Genomic DNA, 24,325 nt, shown 5'->3' on the forward strand with positions numbered 1-24,325 from the left:
ACTGTCAACTTGTTGTAATTTCTACATATATTTGATGTCATCAGACTCAAGAAATAAAATTTTTTCATCCTGTCATTGACATTTTTGGATACTGAAAGGGTTCAGATAAGTTAAAAAAAAATTTAAATATCAATAGCAAAAGAAACCTATTTCCCCCTATATCAGTAAGGATATAATCTTACATTTCATTTAAAATTGTTCATATTTAGTAACTGAACTACTCTTTCAGATTACATGGTCGCCCTGCAATTGTTGTAAGAAGACAGAGCAAAGCTGCAGCAGTGGACGATAGCGTAACAGATTATAATTATGATAATCCAAATGATAGGGACAATTACTGTGCTGATATGGTAAGAGAAATGCTTTGTAGAGGTGACTCTTTACTAATATTTTTCATACATATGCCCATTTCTACAATGATTTAAAACATCTATGATTAACAACCATGAGTTATTAGTTTGAAAGATTCAGTATGTATTTTTTTAGATAGTGCTGACTTGAAATATTTTCCCATAAGAAAACTTGATTATGTATGTACTTTTTAACAATGTCATTTACCATAAATGTCAATTGCCTTTTGTCCTTTCTGAATCGTGTAGCTGGTGCAAATGTGAATATGTTTCAGATACTTATTTTTTACCCTTGGCACTAGTAATAATTTTTAATATTGCAATTTATTAACAGGATGATGCTGCTAGTAATTATGGTGACCAAACTGTGGGTTATGACATGACAGAAATATTTAGCCAAACTGTACTTAATGCTCCAGCATTGTCTGCTGAAAATGACAAGTGTACTGGAAATTTGTTTGACAATTTAGTTGCAGCACCAAATAAGGTAAGAAAGTTTAAAAAATTTTCAATGCTATATAGTGATATAACAGTTACTATTCATTTAACATAAATCCAGTATGAAAGTGTTATCCAGCTCAGCTTCTTTGAGCTTTCTTATAAATATTCATTAGTATTTTGTACTGTTCATTAGAGGATTTTGAAGATTAGGCTCAACATCAAGTTGATTTGGGTTTAGTTTTGCACATATTGAACTTTTCAAGTATGCGTGGCCTAAAATGGAGAGGTTTAATCTACTGTCTCATATAGGCAAGAATAAGTGATACTTCTTTGAAGGTACATATGAGGACACAGTCCGGCAATAAAAAAAAATTGCTGATATCTCTTACAATTGACTGTTGCAAAAATACAGCCCACAGAATTGGCTATATCAGATTTTTTTTTTTTTATGTGGGGGTCTTTTTTCCCAAAACTGGTCCTTTTTTTCTATAAATGTGATTGCATATATAGATGTATACAATATGAAATACTTGAAAATGTTATTTTAGTTATATTATCACTCTTGTACGTATTTCCTACTATAAAGAATGATGTTAATGTTTAATAACAAAATTTAAAAAAAAATTACTAGCTGAAAATTTAACAAAAGATTGTCATTTATTACTTTGTAAGTACAGTAGGACCCTTGACTCACGAACACAATCCGTTCCTAGACCTTGGTCGTGTTCCAAATTGTTCGTGACTCGGAGCTAATTTCCCCATAAGGTTTAATGGGAATAATAATAATTGGTTCTCGACCCCTACAAACCAATATATATTATGTATATTTTGCCTTATTTTACACAGATAATGTAAAAGTCAGTGTAAAAAACCTTAATATATCTAATAATATAATAAAATGGTAAACTAACACTATAAAAACGTTTGTAAAGTGAACACTTACTATGACTGGCGAGACTTCTGGCTTGACGGACAAGAGAAGAGGAGGGTGGTGGGTGGGGAGGAGGTTATTGTGCGGAAGGAGACCCTCCCCCATCCAGGTCGGGGAGATCTCGTTCGGAGATTCAACTCTTCTAGGTTTTTTTGGTGAACGTTTAATCACAAACTTATCCAATGTCTGTTGCCTTTTCCTTCCTTGCATAACTTTTCTGAAATGGCTCATTAAATTTTCATTGAGCATATTCACGATCCTGTTCGTAACAATTTTGTCCGGATGATACAATTCAAGGAAGCACTGGACATCATTCCACTTTTCCAATGCGGCTTTTATCACATCACTGCTGACATCTGTAACTTCCTCCCCAGCCTCCTCTTCGTCAGTTGATTGCTCCCGAGCAAGTTGCTCCTGCTGCTTTAATGGCATCCTTGTTTTCAAAATTGTCGAAATTGTCGACTTGGCCATCTTGTACTCACTTGCGATATCGGTCACGCGAACACCACGTTCAAACTTTTCTATAATTTCTTTCTTTATTTCAATGGTTATCTTCCTCTGCACCCTCTTCTCACCATCACTCTTCACTTTCTTACTTTCACCACCACTCTTCACTTTCTTAGGGCCCATTATGAAGAAAATCACAAGTTTTAGCGCAAAAATGCTAAGCGAATTGACGAACGTCTTGTACACAATGAGATGAGACAAAGAGCGATGCGTGGGTGACGCCGTGCGTGGGCGGCTGGAGGATGGCTGTTCCCATGGTAACTCAAACGCTCTCACGTGTGCTGGGCGATTTCGCGCATTTTTCAAATGTTTGTGTCTAAAAATTAGTTTGTGAAACAAAGTGAATTGTTATTTTCCAGAAATTTCCAGCATTTTTCAAATGTTCATGTCTCAAAATTAGTTCATGACCCAAACAGAATTTTTATTTTCCGCATTTTTTTTTGTTCGTATCTCAAAGTTAGTTCGTAGGTCAAGGGTGAAATTTTACCTATAATTTTGGTCGGGGATCGAGTTGTACGTGGGTCAATGCGTTCGTGAGTCAAGGTCTACTGTACACTTCAGTGAAAAGGCTAGTCACAGAAAATATAGACTTGCAGATATTTTTAATTTTTTTTTTTTTTTTTTTTTGAGAGAGAGAGAGAGAGAGAGAGAGAGAGAGAGAGAGAGAGAGAGAGAGAGAGAGGGGGGGGGTTGTTTGACCCCCTCCCCCCCTCAGTACAGGCCTGTATATAAAGACAGACTCCCATTCCAGTTAAGATAAATGGATTTTCATGGACTCATTTAAAAAGACAGCCAAGGAGCTGTATCTGCCAAACAATGAATATTAAATACAGGACACCTTACAGGATTTTGAAGTGATCCACCTGAAACTTACTGCTGCTTCTTGAAGACTGGATGCATATATGTACCTGTCCTTGTTATATTAGATTAATCAGTTATGAATGGTCAAACTTTACCTTTTGACAAGGTAACAAATAAAGTAACTTATTTTTTGTAATGTAGAAAAATTACTGTACTAATTGTATGAAAAAGGATGGTACATTTTATACTTTTGAGTCCAGAAATGTGACTTGGTAGTTGTTTATGTTACAAATAATCTGTAAGTTAAAAAAAAACTAAACCTGTAGTTTTTAGGGTGTGGGAGTGAAAGGTAAAATCCTAGCCAGCAAGTATGGTTGCCGACTAACCTACTAGCTATTGTGAATTGGTTAGTAGAGCATGTTACATTTCAAAACACTTTAATTCATATTGGCTGTAATGAACCACTAGCCCGGTGCCATTAATGCAGGATAGTTCACAATATTATAGAAAAAAAACTAATCAGCACAAATCAAACAGTAGTTTACTCATATTTGAAACACCTTTGATTTAATAAGAGAATACCACACTATGTGTTTTGTTATCCTAGCTTATGAATTATTAGTAATATGAACAGACTGCCAAATCACATGTACAAGAAAATACTGTATACAATAGGTATGTAATTACCCAGTTGCATGGTCTCAATTAATTACAATTTACCCTAGAATACTTACTGAAAAACATATACATATAGTAAACATTAATTTAATTCAAGGATGGTCAAACTTGAAAGATTGTATTGTTCAACATTTATCTCTATCTTTCGTACGTCTTTCAGTACAATACCCTAGGAAAGTAATTGCAACTCTTATGATAATGGACACTTGGTGTACTTCTGTGAATGCAGCATCCATGGGGTTAGTGACACTGGAGAGGCATCTCGCCTTTTAAATGCCTGTAAGCGACCCTGTATGAAGAAGTTATGCCACCTGGGCTTATCCTGAGCCTAAGTAAGATAGCCAGTTCCAACAACAAGAATTGGGCATTGGGCAAGGGGTGTGGTATTGAAACAATAATGGTAGATGTATTGGGCTGCAATTTTGACACAGAAAATGAGGCAACTGTATGACCCGATGGCAGTAGACATGGGTGTGGGGGGGATTAGCCCTAAAGAAATACACAAATCATCTTATGGAAGGTTATCCACTGTTGAAGCTCGATATTGGTCCTGCCAATATAAAGGGATGTGACCAAGATATCATCCAACCATTCTCTTTCATAACTGAGGCAGTCAGAAAATTCAGTGAGGACATTAAATGCTTCTTGGGGATTGTTGAAATTGTACATGACAGAAGTGGCATTGTTCTTGTTGTTGTTGTCATTGTGATCATAAGCCTCCGGGGTGCTGGCACCATCATTATCAATCTCCTTGTCTGACATGGCATGATACCAAGGATCACTACCATCTTCATCCAGCCACTCACAAAAAAAGTCCAGACTTTTCTCTGACTTTCAAGAACCATTGTTGGAAGTCTACAACCTCGGACCATAGAAAAATGAACAGTAGCTTCCTCTTCTGTGTTCCATCTCCACCAATTCTATTCCAAGGTAAGAATAGGCACATCTTTGCAAGTTGGAGCCCAGTTATAGATTGCTGACCTGAAGTTGTAGTTCCAGAAAATCGGCAGTGCGGTGTCCCAAGTATGCAAGTCAAGCTCTTTCATGTTTTGAAATACAGGTAGTCCCCGGTTATGGGTGGACTCTGTTAATGACGATCTGGTTTTATGGTGCTTGTCTAGCGCCATAAAATCGGTGATTTATGGCGTCATATAACAGGCCAAGTTTCAGTTATCGGTACAATAAGGTGTCGATAATAGTGTTATGGGGCCATAAAGTACCTAACAGGCGCCATTAACTGAAACTTGGCTTCATAAACGGCATAAACCACTGAGTTTTGGTTAATGGTGGCTTTCGCTTATCAGCACCCTGCCAAGAAACTGAACCCCCATGGAACCTCCATTCATATGCTTCTTTACTGTCACAGTAACATCCTGGCCCATTGGTTAAAGGGCAGCTGTCATATTAGGAAGAATATAAAGACCTAATACAGCTGTTTTCTAATCCAGAGGAACCAAGCTCCTCCATATAGTAATGGATAACTTACTTGTATAAATCATTATGAAATCAGAGTTTAATGATATTGGTTGTGAACCAAACCTTCAAAGAATGGCAAATCACAGGAACATATCCATTATCCCACAAAGACAATTAGACTGCTTTCTAATAGTGTAGTTGCTGTCTCATCCTCAAGGATTACCCTTTCCATGGTCTATCCAGAGCTCCATGGTGACCTGACTTACTGTCAAAGAATTCTCTCGACTGGTCTTGTGGCCAGGTATTGTGTTGTAATGATAAACATTATAACAGGATTAGAGGACACTTTCTATTAACCTCAGTGATGCTAATACCCAGTTTACCTATGTCAAAACCACAAGAAAAAGAAGTGGTTATGTGCATACACACCATTATATTGTTTACAAAAGGCCAAAATCTGACCAAACTGCCATTCCCTTTCTGGTTGGTCAAGAAACCAGAGCTCGGAGAAGTCCCATTTTGAACAGTGGAGCAATGATTCATTGTGTGTGGAAAGCTGAACTGGCTTATTTCAGCTCTTCTTCCGTATAATCATTTGGCTAGCTCCGAAAATTTTTTTCGCTTATTAATTTCATTACTGAGGTTCATGGAAACATTAATTAAAGCTAAGTGTACAATTTTAAGTCTTGGTTAAAAATCATTTAGTTTATAATGTAGAACAAAGATTTTATTGTGCCTGAAAAGCTGTAAACCGTTTTCACCAGTACTCGTCGTTGCTAACGATTTAGCTCACAGAGTTTTGTTCTTCACTTATTAATTTCATTAACAAAGTTCATGGAATCATCTAAGTTGAAAGCTAAGTGCATAATTTCAAGTTCTGGTTAAAAATGTTTTAGTTTAGACTGTGAAACTATGATTTTATTGTATGTGAAAAGCCATAAACCAGCTTTTTGGACAGTAAAAGTTGGCGCTTCTTACATTTTGTGATTGTTAGCTATTTGTAGAAGCAAAAATTGTTTTGAAGAATTTATCATTCTATTTAGAAGTGTCATCTAAAGAAATGTTCCACAATTATTACTAATATATGGATTATCCTTCCAGATAACGATGTCAGCAATAGTTTACCAGGCAGTAGTCTACAATCTACATTGATTCAGTGAAAATATATTAGCTAGACTGTAGTAGATATTGTCTGTAGCTTATAACCTAGGATTATTTCTCCTTAGGGATAAACAGCAATAACCTGGATTAGGTAGTAATCTGAATTAAGATAAGATTTAAGGACATATCCTTTTAGGCTAGGGGCCTAAGCAGTAGCCTAAGTTTACACCAAAGACCTTAGGATGATATAAAAGTCTGCCAACATATTACCGTTTTATATAGCCTGTATACTTAAGCATTGTCTTAATACTGTAGACTATCATGTGCATACCTTAAAACTGAATTAAAAAATCTAGATTGATTAGACAATAACTTATACTAGGTGATAGCCTAACTATAAAGTTTCACATTAGTAAGTTACTGTTTTATATAGTAGACCAAAAACAGTACATAGACCAAATGGACTATGAGGTAGCCTATCTTGATGGCTAGAAATTACACCTGGTTAATCCCATATCTTTAAAGGTAATAAATTGATTAATCAGGATTAGACAAAGACCTATCCTAAAAGATAGCCTAACGTTTAAAATTTCACATCAGTAAGTTTCATAGTAGAAAGTTATTGTTTTATATAGTACTAGGCTAAGAGAGAACCATTTAGGAAACATCCTATTGTTGCTGTACTAAGTGGTAGTTCAGCCCAAATAGCCTAGAGCTGGATATAAACAGTATCCTAGGCATAATTAAATAACCTAAAGCCATTTAAAACAGTGGCTTGGGCTAACCAAACAATTTAGTAAATTGGATATTAGTCCAAATGGTACGACAGCTCAAATTAAAATTTTACAAAGCCAGTGCAAAAGGACTGATACAGCCATATACAGCTGTCAAAACTAACTTAAACCTCAAAGGGCTTAAGTTAACATAGATTTCTAATAGGATCTATTACAAATATGGAAACTGTATGAGGAACTGCAGAGGTGTTCCTTATTAATATAATTTAAATATCAAATTGCTCGGTTCATTTTGTACCAATGCCATGGGTATAGTCTAGAAAAAAAAAACAATGAAAATTTTCTTGGTCAACAGATATGTAGCAAACTTGTAGTATGTTACTGGCAGCAAGTTTTAAGGATGCCACTGCTCATTTTAAGCTCTCCTGGTGATTCATAGAGTTCAGTAAGACTAAGGAAAAAGGAAATTATATCTTTCCGCCAAAACTCCGGCAGCAGATATTTGACCCCTTTTTACAGATCAAGATTTGTTTGGGTCAAAACCCAGTAACAAGAGTCCCCAGTACCTTCCAAGTATTTTATATTTGGGCAATAACCCACTAACTCCTAGGTTAACCCTGCAGAGGAAGATGTAATATAAAAGGCCATTGCCACTGAAATGACCCTGCTAAACCCAGATGGATCGGTGACACAAATTTCAGGTAGCCATGGGTGAAACCATTTAGAAGGAGTTTTATCCCCCTTTGCAGCTATCGGCTTCCCAAAAGGGGATACACAGCTTGTGGCATTTAATCAATTCCATAAGGAAATTATGATAAACATTGGAAAATGTCATTGCCACAGAACGGCAATGTATGAGGGACGTGAAGCATGCAGTGTATGAGGGATGTAATGCATGATTCTGAAAAGGAATCTTAGTTAGTCCAGTACACTCCAATGTGTAAAAGTACTGCATTCTGCAACCCAAAAGTGAGAGGGGATGTAAATGCTGCCCAAATAAGGTCTAGTGTTGGATTTCCGTCTGGAAACCATGAATTGGGCAGTTCTGAATACTACAAAACTTCAAATCATAACATGATAGGTGCCCCAATACTCGTCCATGATGATACTAATAATCCTTGGTTAGGCACATTGGTGTGCATTTTCTGTCTATAGTAAATATCTAGTAATTAATGAGAGAAAAACTATGATCGAAGCTGCACATGTTGAAAGACCACAAACAGAAACTTCTTACCAGTCTATAACATTAAGAGCTTATAGAAGACACCCTTTATCAGGACCAAAGTTGCTCACCAAGGAGTCCCAGCCTTCTGTCCATTCATTTTCAATATTATTAATCTTGTAAAGACAGGTTTTAAGAATTTTGTAATGATTAAAAGACCAGAGACAATGACAAAATTAAAACCATCTGCTTCAGTCATCCCAGTCTAGGAAAACGCCGAGGAATGGGCAATGCTGCAGCTCCCTTCTGAAGGGAGGGAGCGCTTCAGCGGCGTGGTTGGTATGGTATTAACGTTCCACCTCGGTGGTCGTGGGTTCGATTCTCGGCCATTCCATTGAGGAGTGAGAGATGTGAATTTCTGGTGATAGAAGTTCACTCTCGACGTGGTTCGGAAGTCACATAAAGCCGTTGGTCCCGTTGCTGAATAACCACTGGTTCCATGCAATGTAAAAGCACCATACAAATAAACAAACAAACCTTCTGAAGGGGAAAAGTCTCCTTTATTTGTAGCTACATAACAATTTAGGACCACCATGAGAAGAATCTCAGAGGCGACAGCCTCAGCAGAATTTCGTATTAGGATTCATCTCTAGTATTATAACCTCTACCACCTTGCTGGAAGTTACCATCAGGAGGTTCCAAATTGTTCCAGAACAACAATTATTGTTGCTGTTGTGGTCAAGTCTTATGAGAACCCTGTGGCAAAATTCCATGACTTTATAGAGTGGTGCATAAAAGTGGGAATGGAAATATTAGAGGGCTCCAACTAGTCACTTCCCAATGTTTCTTCATATGACATAATAATAATCCTTTCTGTAAGGACCTGTCTAAGGAGTCTCTTGGGGTTAAAAACTTAACAAGCAAGCCCGCCAACAGAATTGTATAAGAGTACTCTTTTGGTAAAAGGAAATTTAGGAAACAAAAACCAGAAACTTCCCCTTACCCAACCCAAAACGGTAAGCCTTCGTCACCTCATAAGTTTTTCTCCCAAAGAACATTTAGGTGTTCAAGAGATGATGCCTCACAAAAGGACAACAACAACATCAAGAAAATCCTTTTTACACCATCCAAAGACCTTCTTATAGGAAAAAGAAAAGCAACATATGGAATGACTATCAAGGGCAGAGGCTGAGAAAGAGGTGGATCAATAGGAATGGTAAGGTTGGGGGTCGACTTCATTGACACCACAGGCAATTTAAGTCTTCTGTTTGAAGACCATTAATTTTTATTTGGGCTGGGGTGGAAACAGTCTCACCTCTCTTCCAAAAACCAGACCCCTCTTGAATGTTATGTGCAGAAAGACCCTGTTGATGGGAGCCATAGAGAAATATGCAAATATTCGCTACAACTACGTCTCTATAAATGTCCCCAAAAAGGATTCCTCCAAAGGAAGCGTGGTCCTAGACCTATCAACATTGAACAAGCACTGTGTTTGCCAAATTTTCCAAATAACTACCATTGCCCTAGTGTGTTCAATTGATTTAAAATGGACTAAGACAACTACAGATCTGAAAGATGTATACTGGCACGTCCCTTTCGCTGTTCCCTCCTGCCCCTTCCTAAGGCTCTGGATAGGAAAAGATATGTACAGGATCAAAGTCATGCACTGTGGGCTAAACATTGCCCTAAGATTTGACAAAGTTAGTAACGGTAGTTCTTCAAGAAATCAGAAATACAAGTAATAGCCCACCTAGATGACTGGTCGATCTGGGGCCCACAAGAAGTGTGCTTGGAAAAACATGAGAGTAGTGGTCAACTGACTACAGTCAAAGGTTTTCTGATAAACTGGCAAAATCCCACCTCACACCTGGTAGACGCTTTCAGTAGCTGGGACTGTGTTGGGATACTTTTCATGGCTCGTTGTCTCTCCCATCATACTCAAAACAGAATAAAAGATGTCCTCAATGCAGGGCCTTGAAACTAGTGGCTTTACCCTGGACCAAAAATGTGGTTGGGTTGTCAGGATTAAAATTCAAGAGCATTTTGTCACCTGTCAATTTCTTTGTAAAGCTTCTTGATGATGAGACAGCAACTATGCTATAAAAGACAGGTTTTGACATAGGAAAAACCTATTGTTGGTAGTCACTGTTGAGTCCTCAAAATCTTCCCACTTCCCTGACGAAAAGACATCGGATTTGGGTAAGGGATCATCCTACATTGACCAACAGAAAGGAGTGGGGGCTTGGTCGGATTTGGTCTTAAGCAAACAATGACAGTGTGTACACATAGGTAAACTGGGTGTAGCATTCACTGAGGATAATAGAAAGTGCCCTCTTATCCTGAGTCCATTTACACTATCACGTGTTATAGTGTTCATCATTACAACACAATACCTGGCCACAAGACCAGTTGAGAGAATTCTTTGACATTAGTCTGGTCACCGTGGAGCTTTGGATAGACCATGGAAAGAGTAATCCTTGAGGACTCAACAGCGACTACCAAAAATAGGTTTGTTCAGACACTGTATACTTACCTCAAACTACTTGATAGGAGAACCTGGATGTCGGTCTGGTACCGACCAGAAAAATCTAGCTATCCCTTCCACACCTAGCCAGGCACATGCCCTAAGGGCCAGCGGCCATGCGACCCACTTCCTACTACCTCATAGCTTTCCTGGTCGCTGACCCGTCCACACGTGTCAGCTCGTCTTCCGTGTGTCAACCCAATCCTTCGTCGTTTCCCTTGCCTTCCGAGTGTTAGTGTATCCCTCCCTTGTGTGTTTGTGTGCCCTTTGCTCGATGGAGTCCATTCCTCCTCAACGGAGTTGTCCAGGGCCATTGGAGGCAAAATCTTGTGAGGCCTCCTGTCCTCTCTCCCTTTGACCCCAGCTCTTTGTGATTGAAGTGTCGAGGCAGGCCTTGCTCGCAAGTCTCCACAGTTGAGGAATGGATACATTAGCCTCCAAGAGAAGTCGGAGAAGGACAAGTCTCCTTCAAGAAGTCTCGTTCAGAGTAGCCCTTGTCTGTCTTTTCTACTCCTGTACAGGTGTTTGTTCCCCCGGTGTTGACGATCTCCTGAAGGCGGTGGGACTGCTCCCTTCTCCGTGACTCACCCTCGGCTGAGGTGCAGACCACGTGAGAGGCATGGGGTTCTCCACTTGGGCCGCCCGGTGCAGCTCCCTACGCTGTTGCACTCTCACCCCCCGCTCCAGTTCTGGGCTCAGGGTCGGTAGCGGTTCCCCTGTTCCACCCGAAGCTACCGCTGGAGTATTCCTACACGTCAATAGGGGCCCCCTCCTTTTGTGTCCCCGGAGGGATATGGCTTCACTCGGAGGCAGAAAGAGCTGACAGGTCCCTCACTGTGTCTGTCCCGGTCCTGGACCAGCACCCCTCACACTCCATTCAGACCCCCCCACGGAAGTGCTTTGACTGAGAGAGGAGGTATGTCTGGGTCAGACCACTCCCCTCTCTCAGACCATGCCATCATGGTCGCCCCACTCCCAGGTCAGACGAGCCATGCCGGGTTCACCCATACTTGTGGTTCCCATGACAGTCCTGTGAGTGGGGTGCGCTGCTGCCCCGTTGACCTCTCCCTCAGATGAAGTCCCCCATAGGAGGGGGTGCAGAACAGAGCAGAGGCGCTGGTCTACGTGGGGTCGAGCGGGTTCAGCCCCCCTCCTCCCCACGCTACTCTGCTCTCCCCGTCATAGCCTAGACCGGAGCAGTTCAGATAGGGGCGGTAGTTGCTGAGACGGGGCATGCTGCCACGGTCGCCACTGCTCCCCAGTTATATGGTCCCGCGAGCTGCCCCGTCGACTTCTCCCTTTGCTTAGAACAGAGAGGTTGGGATAGGTGCGATAGCTGCCACAACAGGGCATGCCGTCGTGGATGTTCTGCTCCCCCAGTCAGACGGTCTGCTCTGCGTTCACCCATGCTCGTGGTTCTCGTGATGGTCCCACAAGTGGAGTGCACTGCTGTCCCGTTGACCTCTCCCTCTGATGAAGTCCCCCTAGGAGGGGGTGCAGGGCAGAGAAGAGGAGTCGTGCTATGTAGGGTCGAGTGGGTTCAGCCCCCTCCTTCCCATGCCGTGCTCCGTTCTTCCATCTTTGCCTAGAACGGAGAGGTCGGGATAGGTGTCGTAGCCACTGCAACGGGGCACGCCGTCGCGGACACTCCACTCCCCCAGTCAGAGTGTCCACTCCATGTTCACCCATGCTCGTGGTTCCCATGACGGTCCCGCGAGCGGGGTGCACTGCTGCCCCGTTGGCTTTTCCCTCGCACGCTCCACTGGCCAGTGGGACTCCCATGATGGCTCCACTGGTACAGCCTGTGACTCCGCTTCCAGTGAGGCTCCCGGTTCTGCCTGTAACCCCAGAGTAAGATATCCACCCTCTCCAGAGCACACCACGCCTCCCGTTTTTGGGCCTGCTCAGCCATTGAAGGACAACAGGGACGAGTCATTTGTCCAGGTCCGCCTCCAACACCTTGGAAGGGCAAGGCACGTACATACGTTGAGGGCTCAACTGACAGGCGGGTCCTCCTCAGTAGAGTTCCTAACGGGGGACCTTAAGGAAGACAAGTCTTCTGGGGGCCCTTCCCCCAACAAGGAGTGAGGATCAGGACCTTGCCCAAGTGGGCCAGGTAACATCTGGGTCCAGGAATGCCCTGTGGCCCCATGGCTCTTTCAAGCTCCTCCCAGTAGGTAAGGCCAAGCAGGGGAGGTTCTCCACCCCAGAGGGCTTCTCCTTCTACCCTCAAGTCCTTGGAGGATAACATCTCCCCCTTCACCCCGGTCTTTTTGGGGGAGAGAGACTTGGCAGGTTCGGTCACCTTCTCAAAAGTAGGTGGCCATGCATGGAGACCACGGCGTGGGCCACCGTCCAGGCAGCCACCTGGCTCGACGTACGTGCTGGGGCGGTGGCCAGATTCGCCAACAACTGACTTAAAGGACAGGACCGAGTTGGCCCCATTCAGTGGAAGGCCATCAGTTTCTTAACACTTTCATATCCAATTGACGTAATAGTACGTAAAATTACCCTACCCCTTCCTACCCGACTGACGTAGCTCTACGTAAAATTTACCTAAATTTTTCGTACGTCTGGTAGGGATAAATTTTTTTTTTTTTTTTCGGACAAGTAGCGATTTCCATAGGCTAGATCATACCTTGGACCGTGTAACTCGGGTATCAATACGCCAGCCAAGTAGTTCCTGTAGACACGTGTGATTGTTTACATAGTGACGTCACGGGAGAACACTTTTCCGATATGCGCTCTATCAATTTTTTCACCAGCTGGACTTATTAGTTTTCCATTGTTTTATATGTTGATATTTAGAGAATTTTGTTGGCTTTCTTATAAAAAATAATTAATTCGCCTGACTTTCATAGTTTTTGGGTTACGAACGAAAATATAAAAATAAGTAAAGATTTTTTTTTTTCGTTAAATAACTCACATTTTTTCGTATTTAGAGGGCTGGGACTCTTATTCTGACTATTCCACCATAAAATATAAACATTTAGAAAAAAAGGACAGCAAAATGAATGTTTTTGGCATAAAATTTCTATTTTTGCTGAGTTTTCAAAATGATTATTTTTTCGCACTGTCGAGCGCTCCCAGACACCTTGGGTCTCAGGTAGGCTCAGTGCTCAAACTATACGGATAGGAAAGTGTTAACTTCTCAGGCGGTCACCCAATGGACTAACTGGGTTCTCCACAGGAGGGATGCCGGGCTAGCCAGACGGCCTAGACGCCTTCTGAGTTATGCCCCGATTACGGTGGAGTCCCTCTGGCCAGAGGACCTTGTGGAGGAGGCCTGGGAGCGTTGACAATAGACCAGCCAGGACTCCTTCGTCTACAGGTCTCCTTCAGGCACCCAGCACAGCTTAGGGCACCGGATGCTCCCCAACCTGGACAACAGCAGAGGTACAGGCCGCAGAGGACGTCCGATAACTGGAAACCAGCCTCCGGGGGATTGGGTAGGACAAGGGACTCGGCCCTCCTGGAGGGATCATAACAGCTTCCCCCTTGGAGGAAGTAGGAGGAGAGGGCCCCCCCCCCCATTCATCCGATTCCACCACAGGTGGGGGTTGCCTCTTGAATCATTGGGGGAACGGGGAGGCTTACAGGGTCGTCCCCTGGATAGTCCGGGTGCTCAGGGACGACTACCGGATACCTGTCCAGGGTCCACATGGCCCTGCCTCGGGACTCCTGGCCCAAGAGGCGTTACGGTCAGAATTCCAGTCATTTCTGTGTCTCACGTACAGGTTGTACCGCCTGAGGACGGTGGCCTCCTGAAATTGGTGTGGTCCAGCTGAAATCTTCGGGGCCCTCTATCAGCCGAGGGGTTTTTCAGCTGCACTCCACTTGGTGAGTGTGGCTCACCCCACTACAGTGCGTGCGGTCTCGGAGCCGGGTACTCCATCCGCATCAACTGGGGTGGCCGTCGATATGTCATCCACCTCGTCCGAGCCGAGCTCCCTTTCACCTCCCCTGAGGGGTTTGGCTGCCACAGGAAGTAGCAGGAACTGACGGAGCCTTCAGGGTTCCAGTCCCAGTCTTGGTCTGACACCCCTTGTACCCTATTCGGCTCACCTCTGAGGTTGGACGATTCTCAGTGCTGGGGCCTGCCCCTGCTCCTTCTGGGGATGTCAGAGGTCGGTCCGAGCGCCAGGCCTTCTTCTGGATCGAGAGCAATTAGGGAATGGCAAGAGGAGGCCCTTTCCCAAGGAATATTCCTCCTCGGCGTCTTCGGACTTGAACAGGCCCTCCCGTAGGAGGGGCGTGGAGCGAAGCGGAGGCATTGTGCTGGGAGGAGGCAAGCGTGTTCTTCCTCCTCCTCGGGCCGCTGCTCCCTCTCTCCCCGTCATAGCTGGGCCCACAGAGGTCGGAGTAGGAGTGGCAGCTGTTGTGACGGATCTTGCCACCACGGGCTCCACCGCTCCCCGACCGGTCGGTCCCCGTGGAGGGTCCCCAAGTTCACGGCTCACATGACGGTCCCATGAGCGGTATGCTCCTCTCCACCACCGGTTGTTCCCCAAGGCCTCTGTGGATCCCAGCCCGGTACCAGCGGCCCCCTTGGCAGCCACTCGTGCCGGGCAGACTCCTTTCCTTGGCGTCCCTCAACCAACTTCTGCCCCGGGGAGAAGGTGAAGACATTCGCCTCTCTGGTCAGGATCGAGGTGCAATCCCATGATGGACCCGCGGGTTCAGTCTGAGGCTCCTTTCCTAGAGGAGCACCTGTTCCCACTGGTGGCCCCCAGTTGGAGCTGCCTGCCATCTCCTACCTTCCCCCTCCGCCTGTGATGGCCCCCACTTGCCCCCTAGAGGATGGTGAAGATGTGGCGTTTGTCCAGAACGAGCTCTGCAGCACAGACAAGTCATCAGCTGTAGACTATCTCTTTTGGGGGTCTGAAGGAGGCCAAGCCTCCCCTGAGTCTTCCCCAGGCGGGAAACTCGCCCCAGATCCTGACCCATATAGACTGGGTAGTTGTGGGCCCCAGGTACTCCTTGAGGTTCTGCGGGTCCCTCAAACTCCCCCTGGTAGTCTGAGGCCGTCTACCAGGCCAAATGGACGGTGTTTGGGAACTGGTGCAGAAGAAGTGGTCTCAAGCCTCTGCAGGTCAAGATTCCCCACTCGGCGGACTTCTTGGTACACCTGAGACTTGACAGAGACCTCTCGATAGCAGCCGTGAAGGGGGTCAGTGCTGCCCCCAGACAAGTCTCCCTCCGGGAAGGGTTGGATTAGGGAATTCCAGGCACCTTTCGATGTTGATCAGGAGCCTTGAACAGTCTTACCCCCCCATTGCCTTAGGGGTACCACAGTGGGACATTGTTAGGGGGCTGGATTCCCTGAAATAACCCCCTTTCGAACCCCTCAAGAACATACTAAGCAGGGAGCTGACGCCGACAACAGTCTTCCTGCTGGCGTTTGCTTCCACCAAGAGAGTAAGGGACCTGCATGACTGATCTTACGAGGTTTCCCATGCAAAAGGTGGAAAGATCTTGCCTTTTGGTGTGTACCCTCCTTTGTGGCTAAGACTCAGAACCCCTCAATCATGGACGACAGGTTCGTGGAGTTCTCGTTCCCGGCCGTAGCGAGATCAGACGATCCTCAGGACCTGCTCTTGTGTCTGGTCCGGGTAGTGAGGATGTACCTCAATAGGACAGCCCGGTTCTGGCCAGCCATTAGGAACCTGGTTGTGTACGTTGGCCGGGAGAAGAAGGTAGTCTCAGAGAACACCATCTCCAGGTTAAGGGAAACGATCAGGAGAGCCTACGAATACAGGGGGGTATGCCTCCCCCGAAGAAAGCCAGGCCTCACGGCATCAGGAGCCTTGGAGCATCCCTGACCTTCTTGAAGTCCCTAGCGGTCAGCCAGGTCCTAAGGGCCGGAGGGTGGAACAGACTATCTGCTTCGGCAGCTCACTACCTTGGGGACGGCACCTGTTAATCGCTCAATTCATTCGCAATTCAGTTGGTGGGGGCTGCTGACCAACAGCAGATCTAGACCTCCACCGAGCATAGGACTCCAGGGGTGTGAGGGGTAGTATGAAGGTGTATCCCTCTTTTCTCAACCCTCCACCCCCCTTCCCTATCCTCTCCGTAGGCCTCTGGGAAGTTTTCATAAGGCCCAACGAGCCTTCACGTAGGACAGAGACGGGTTTTAGAAGTGCAACCATTGCCTTATCATTGTCACTTTTCCGGGTTACCCTTCCATTCCAGCCAGCGCCCTTGACCGACCCCTTCCCAGCCCCACGCTTCTCTTTGAGCAGGACTGGGACCCCAGCGGGTACGCCCCTAAACCAACCTCTGGGTCCATTCCCCCCTAAGCTACTCCCTCCTCCTAAAGGATAAGTCTCCTATTAAGTAGTTCGAGGTAAGTATACGGCGTCGGAACAAATCACAAATTCTTAGGTTTCAGTCCCTCCCTACCGTCCCCATGTACCTTAGGGCAGGAACCTTGACGAGAGGAAAGCACTGAAGTATAAGGTCGTGGGTCACATGGCTGTTGACCCTTGGGGCATGTACCTGGCTAGGTGTGGAAGGGATATCTGGATTTTTTCTGGTCAGTACCAGATTGACATCCAGGTTCTCCTATTAAGTAGTTCGAGGTAAGTATAGCTAGGTAAAATACAAATTACCAAGAATTCGTGATTTTTCCAACGTCAAAGCCTGTTTTTTGTGTTCAACTACTACAGGATGTAGCCTGTGAATGACGAGTTATTTTCATAACAGCTGACAAATGTTGCATGCTAAGCTTTTGACCAGGTAACTTCATCTCTAACTCATCAGCCAAGGTATTAGGAGACGAAGTGTTAAAACAACCTGGAGTTATCAGCATCATAGATTTGTGATCCAGTAAGTGATTGCTTATTGACCAAATCTAAGGAAAACTCACTGATACCTAACTCTGCAGCATCCAAAGGTTTGTCATGAACCTCATGATTAGTAAATCCATAGTGAACTTTGAAATGGAAGAGCCAGCCTACAGAAGTTATGTAATCAGTGATGCCTTGCATTTTCTTAGACTTACCAGCAGCTATCTTAAGTTCAGTCCCACTTACCAATTCTTCGTGGCTTGGCTAGGATCTCATTTTCCGTTCAAGCCTTCTACTTGCAAATTTAAGAATGCACAATGAAGCTTGCAGCATTTTTTCATGTGGTAGTTACATCTTCAGTGTAGCTCTGTACATTATTGTACTGTTCTCTGACTTTTATGCACAGATACATCAGCAATGAGATTTTAATCTTCAGCATTTCATTACATCATGGCTACATAGGAACCTTGCAGTGAAGCCAAGGGAAGCACAATTATTTTTTTCCTAAATGCATTTTAGTCATACAGTACTGTAATGATATAACTAAGACTTACATAGTATACTACTGGCCATAACTTTCTTGCATACCAAAGCATATGCATACATATATCTTTAGGTGATATATGTACTGATGTTTTTTTTATCTTGCTAGATGTTATTACTGCATAATATAAAGAACAGGTTTGTGTTACTACATACAATACGCAGCAAAAATTACACAACACAACATTCCCATATGGGGGTAGGGCCACCTCATGAGGTGCACTGTAAGCATACTAATGTTTTGCAGTGTCCCTTCATCCCCCAGCTACACTCATTTTTTAGCCTTTTACTTTACTTCCATTGTAATATAGTAAAATGTTTTAACCACATTAGTTATGCTAATTAATTCAGAATTACATTTACCACTATTATATTAACCCTTAAACAAGGAAGCGGTATTTTAATAATCGTCTCCCGTATGCCGGCGGCGTTCGTGAGTGAGCACCGAAGCCTTTTTTTTTTTTTTTTTTTTTTTTTTTTTTTTTTTTTTTTTTTTTTTTTTTTTTTTTTTTTTTCAAAAAAAAAAAATCACAGCACGCTTACTTTTCAAGATTAAGAGTTAATTTTTGGCTCATTTTTTTGTCATTGCCTGAAGTTTAGTATGCAACCATCAGAAATGAAAAAAAAAATAATTATATATATATATAAATACATTGGGATATATGACAGCGAAAAAAAATTTCATATATAACTGTATACAAATCGCGCTGTGAGCAAAACGGTTAAAGCTAACGAGTTAATTTTTTCTGTTGTATTGTACACTAAATTGCAATCATTTTGGTATATAACACATTGTAAAACGATCAAGGCAACACAGAGAAAATATTATCACAATATGATGCATGAATTCATAGCGAGCGGACGTAAAAAAAGCCGTTTTCAAAAATTCACCATAAATTGAAATATTGTGCTAGAGACTTCCCGTTTGTTGCAAAATGAAGGTAATTGATTGAATATTACTAGACTGTAAGTGTTGTAGCTTACAATTTTAGTTTTCAACCATTTCAGGCGAGTTAAAGTTGACCAAAGGACGAATTTTTTCTATTTATCGTTATTTATATGAAAATATTTCAAAACTGATAAAAGCTACAACCATAGGTTGTTTATTGTTGTATTCTACATGAAATTGCACACATTTTCATATATAAAACTTTATGTAACGGCTAATTTAAAATGAGCAAACATTACGACAATTGGACGAAAACATTTTTGATTTTTTCGGATGAGTTACCGCACGGACATAAGGAAAAAGTTTATTTCATAAATTCACCATAAATCGAAATATTGTGTTAGAGACTTCCAATATGTTGCAAAATGAAGGTAAATGATTGAATATTACTAGAATGTAATAGTTTTAGCTTACAATTGCGTTTTTCGACCATTTCGGTAGAGTCAAAGTTGACCGAAGGTTGAAATTTTGGCACTTATCGTTATTTATATGAAAATATTTCAAAACTGATAAAAGCTACAACCATGGGTTGTTTTTGTTGTATTCTACATGACATTTTGCACATTTTCAAATATAAAACTTTATGTAACAGCTAATTTAAAATTATGCAAACATTACGACAATCGGACGAAATCAAAATAATGTGCTAGAGACTTCCAATTTGTTGCAAAATAAAGGTAAATGATTAAATATTACTATAATGTAAGATTTTAGCTTAGAATTGCATTTTTTTACCATTTTAGTCGAGTCAAAATTGACCGTAGGTTAATATTTTGGCCCTTATCGTTATTTTTATAAAAATATTTCAAAACTGATAAAAGCTACAACCATGGGTTGTTTTTAGTTGTATTCTACATGAAATTGCGCACATTTCCATATATAAAACTATGTAACGGCTAATCTAAAATGGTGCAAACATTACGACAATCGGACGAAAAAATTATGATTTTTTCGGAAGAGTTACCAAGCGGATGTAAGGTAAAAGTTTTTTCATAAATTTACCATAAATTGAAATATTGTGCTAGAGACTTCCAATTTGTTGCAAAATGAAGGTAAATGATTGAATATTACTAGAATATAAGAGTTTTAGCTTACAATTGCGTTTTTCGACCATTTCGGTAGTCAAAGTTGACCGAAGGTTGAAATTTTGGCACTTATTGTTATTTATATGAAAATATTTCAAAACTGATAAAAGCTACAACCATGAGTAATTTTTTGTTGTATTCTACATGAAATTGCACACATTTTCATATATAATACTCCATGTAACGGCTAATATAAAATGGTGCCAAAATTATGTCAATGTGACAAAATAATTTATGAGATGTGTCGCTGATACTTTTTAGTGCGAGAAGAAAGAAATTCGCGCTTGTGCGCCTGGGTAACGATTGTAAACAAAACAACGCCTTGATCCGTGAGCTCCCAGCATCCCCCAAGGCGCATGATTCGAAAGTTTTTGCCTAGTAGGCCTATAACTATTTTTCCGTGAATTTTTAAAAACCTTTTTTATATCGACGTACCATACGTGCACCCAACAGACAATTTATATCGACGTTTAATATGTCCAATCGACGTTAAAGGGTTAATAAACCTGATATTTTTTTACCCTGATGCTTTCTGACTTCAAGCATAAATGACTAGAACTAGTCCTTTGGTTACAGTCTCCCTTGTGGTCTTCTTCAGGACCCTATATGCCTCATTTACCTTTGACCTGGCCCACCCAGCATCAAGATAGTCAAGATTCTCCAACATCTTGACCAAGGGCAGCATAGTTGTCTTCCATTTAGCAGGAAACAAACATACCATTATTATAACCCTTAGCAGAGTTTAGGGAACACCAACAAAATATACAACTTCCATAACAAAGAAATGAATCACATGACACTTCAGTACCCAATCTTTCTTCTCTATCTTTTCTTAGTAGTAAACCAAACTTCACTTGACATTCTCATTGAGCCAATCAATATACATACAATGATTATCTAGTTAGCCTGGCTAAATAGTGGTATTTTTTGCCTTCCCATTCAGATCAGTTTAATTTTTGCTCACCATTGAACATGTGAAAGTAATCAAGGATTTATTGTATTTTTTAACTTGAAAACTTTAGGGTAATTCATTTGCTTGCTTATACATATGTTATTTATGTTTTTCAGGTGGCAAAAATTAATATAGGCTATGCAAGACAAGCCAAGAGGATTGACATGAAGAAATTGAAGGGCACCATGTGGACAATGTTGAGTGATACATCTATCAATAAGGAAAATGAAAGAGGGTAAGCTAGCAGATTTCATTGAGTATTGTTTGTACGTATGTTATCCTAAATGTTATTACTACTGTAATTACACTACCATTAAAATTTCTAAAAGGGTACCGAAAGCTAAAAGATTGCTGTAGGTGCAACTGCAACTTGTTCTTAATGTTTACATTTTCAACATTATAAGGGATATATGTTAGAATCCTGATATATGCAGTAAAAATGGGGTTGAATATTACATGCAGTCGAATATTACTCAATTATATACAGTATTTTGCCTTTTTGGAGTCATATTACTTCCGTCGGATCGGTGTCGTAAACCTGGAAATATTTTCTGATGAATATAGTATAATGTGTAATGTATATATAAATATAGGTACAGCTAGTTGTTGACTTACGACCTATGCAAGTTACGACTGATCGATTTTACGACCACCCAAGGTCCCGCCTCTCCACACACGCAGAAGCTCAGTACAGTGCACATCCTTTGTGTCCGTTTGTGTCTTGTGTTTATCTATCCCATTTTCTAGTTTGGCTAAACCCTTTTCCTCCATCTCCTTATCTATCCCATCTTCTAGTTAAGTTAAAAAAAAGTAAAAGAGAATGCTAAAAGTAGTTTGTAATGTTATACTTGTTGTGTAAACGCATACAACCACAAAAGGCTGATTTGTTATGAACCAAATCCAATAACAACAGCCTTTTGCTTGCATTTCAATCATCCTACGATAGTAAAAAATTACCGTAGATATGTTACAAATGACATTAAGTAGAATAGGATTAATATATTTTTACATTACTATATCCTTATTCGCTATGGAGAAAAGAACAGCAAGGGCACATACTGCTAAATTTAAGCTGCAAGATGTAGATGAAGCTGAGGGAAGAATGTTCATTTGCTACTGACTATTATCGTGCATCAGCAACATGGATGGAACTCCCACAGGATTCGGTATAGCACCATCAGACTTTACTAAACGAAATTTGAAAGAAACTTTATTTTAATCAAAACTATTTGGCATGAAAAGCATACTTTACTGTTTTGACTCCGATAAAAGATATATATGTAAAACTCGTAGTATTCTGATGAAATCAAGGGAAAATATCAAACGCAATCTGTTGATTTTTTTTTATACAATAAACATGCCCTTAGTGCCATCTACTCATGAAAAAATAACTAAATTTCTTTCACAACAATACGCATTAAAGTGATATTTCGACTTGAATACACTTGGTATAACGTAAAATAACCTTGCCCCATATCGATATAGTAGCGAGATTCATTTACGCTAACTAGAAGCAAGAAAATTGCTCTGATCTGAGTTCAGTACAGCAAAATAAACTTACCTCACAATTGCCCCCAGCTGATTTCCACAGTTTAGCCTAATATTCTTACGGTAATTTAACATAGGCTGACTTACATCCAAATCATTTTACAACCGGTTGGTCTTAAGCAATTGCAGACATAAGTCGACAACTAGCTGTACTCCTCATTGAATGATGGGGTTGCGTTCCAGCAACCACGTTGTTAAACGAATTCGTTATCAAGCATGTTATTCTCTTTATTTCAACTAATAGCATTAATTTTCAGTCATGTACACAGAACTAGTTTCTGACATAGCCTACTACTTGGCTAAGTTCTGACAATGTTTTTATAATTTTATTACTCATATTTTATTTCATCATTTTATAAATTCACAGTTTATAATTTTCTTAAAAATAGTGTACTTTATTTAACAAATTTAGCCTACATTCCCGAATTAGCCTAATAGTAAGTCAGTACAGTACTAAACTTTTCTCAGAAACCACACATTATTATCAGTGACTTTCATATCATAAATTTGGTATTTCATAATTATTGCTTTTAGTTTTGTTGTCATTTATTTTGATTGTAGAGGGTAGTGAGATGGAAAAAATAATGAATGAACTTCGCCGGTCACAGTGCATTTGAATGTCGCCATCAAAACTTAAAGCACACCGTCATCTATTGAGGAAAATGAACGCTAAACTAATTGCTAATGGGATAAATATGTTCTAGCATAGATAAAGATTTATGCTTGCACTTCTTACTTATAGTATCATCTGACATATCGAATATGTGAGTACACAGTTGTATAAAAGAATTTATCAAAACTGTATCATTTATAAGTCTTTCAAGCATACTAAGAGTAAGGAATTCGTGCATGCCAAATCTCTCTCTCTCTCTCTCTCTCTCTCTCTCTCTCTCTCTCTCTCTCTCTCTCTCTCTCTCTCTCTCTCTCTCTTCTCTCTCTCTTATTAAAAGGTTTGACTTGGTAGAGACTTCTCAAGTGGAATATTTAAAAAACTATACTTATTTTCAAGATAATATAAAAAATGTTTTTAACATGTTTTCTTTTCATTACTAAGAATTATTTTCATACAAAAACAAGGGGGATATGGCATAATTTTTGCTGTCTTGAAATTGTAAACAATACGTGGCACCACCCTGTCCTTGTTGGACAGAATGCTGGTTTTAAGAGGTTCAGCTGAATAATTTTTCTTTACAAAGTATATTAAAGCCTTATTTATTGTTTTAGCCATAGATTTCAGTTTTCAAAACTAGGCTAGGCTAGATTATCGGCACTGAATAGCCTTTCTCTTGGCCACCATTGGCAATATTTTTATTTTCATTTTATGATTTTTTTTTTTCTCCATGTTGCCGTCATAACTCCGAGTTGTAAAACAAGTATACATAATTAAATAAGGAGTACCTGTATATACAGGCAGTCTCCGGTTATTGGCGGACTCGGTTAATGGCGATCTGGTTTTATGGATGGCGCATGTCTAGCGCCATAAAATCTGCAATTTATGGTGCCACAACTGGCCAAGTTTCGTTTATCGGCGCCATAAGGTGCCGATAATATAGTTATGGCACCATAACATACCTAACAGAGGTGCCATTAACCAAAACTTGGCGCCATTAATCACCAAGTTTTGGTTAATGGCAGTTTTCGCTTATCAGCACCCTGTCAAGAACGGAACCTCTGCCGATAACTGGGGACTGCCTGTATTTATTTGTATACATTATATATATATATGTATATACATATGCAGGCAGTCCCTGGGTTACGACGGTCTCGGCTTACGACGTTCCGAGGTTACGACGCTTTTCAGTTATATTCATC

The 24,325-nt window shown here is 41.3% G+C and overlaps 1 protein-coding gene across 1 annotated transcript in view; it reads left to right on the plus strand.

The window, feature by feature from the left end:
- The window catches only part of LOC135218360 (condensin complex subunit 2-like), a 230,946-nt gene that overhangs the window by 201,262 nt on the left and 5,359 nt on the right, over positions 1-24,325 (plus strand). The window contains exons 11-13 of the mRNA XM_064254600.1: positions 230-350; positions 685-837; positions 21,082-21,200. Of these exons, the coding sequence (XP_064110670.1) occupies positions 230-350; positions 685-837; positions 21,082-21,200 (393 nt within the window). The remainder of the gene's footprint in view (positions 1-229; positions 351-684; positions 838-21,081; positions 21,201-24,325) is intronic.

This window comes from Macrobrachium nipponense, chromosome 9, assembly GCF_015104395.2.
Source record: "Macrobrachium nipponense isolate FS-2020 chromosome 9, ASM1510439v2, whole genome shotgun sequence".
In the NCBI taxonomy this organism is placed as follows: domain Eukaryota; kingdom Metazoa; phylum Arthropoda; class Malacostraca; order Decapoda; family Palaemonidae; genus Macrobrachium; species Macrobrachium nipponense.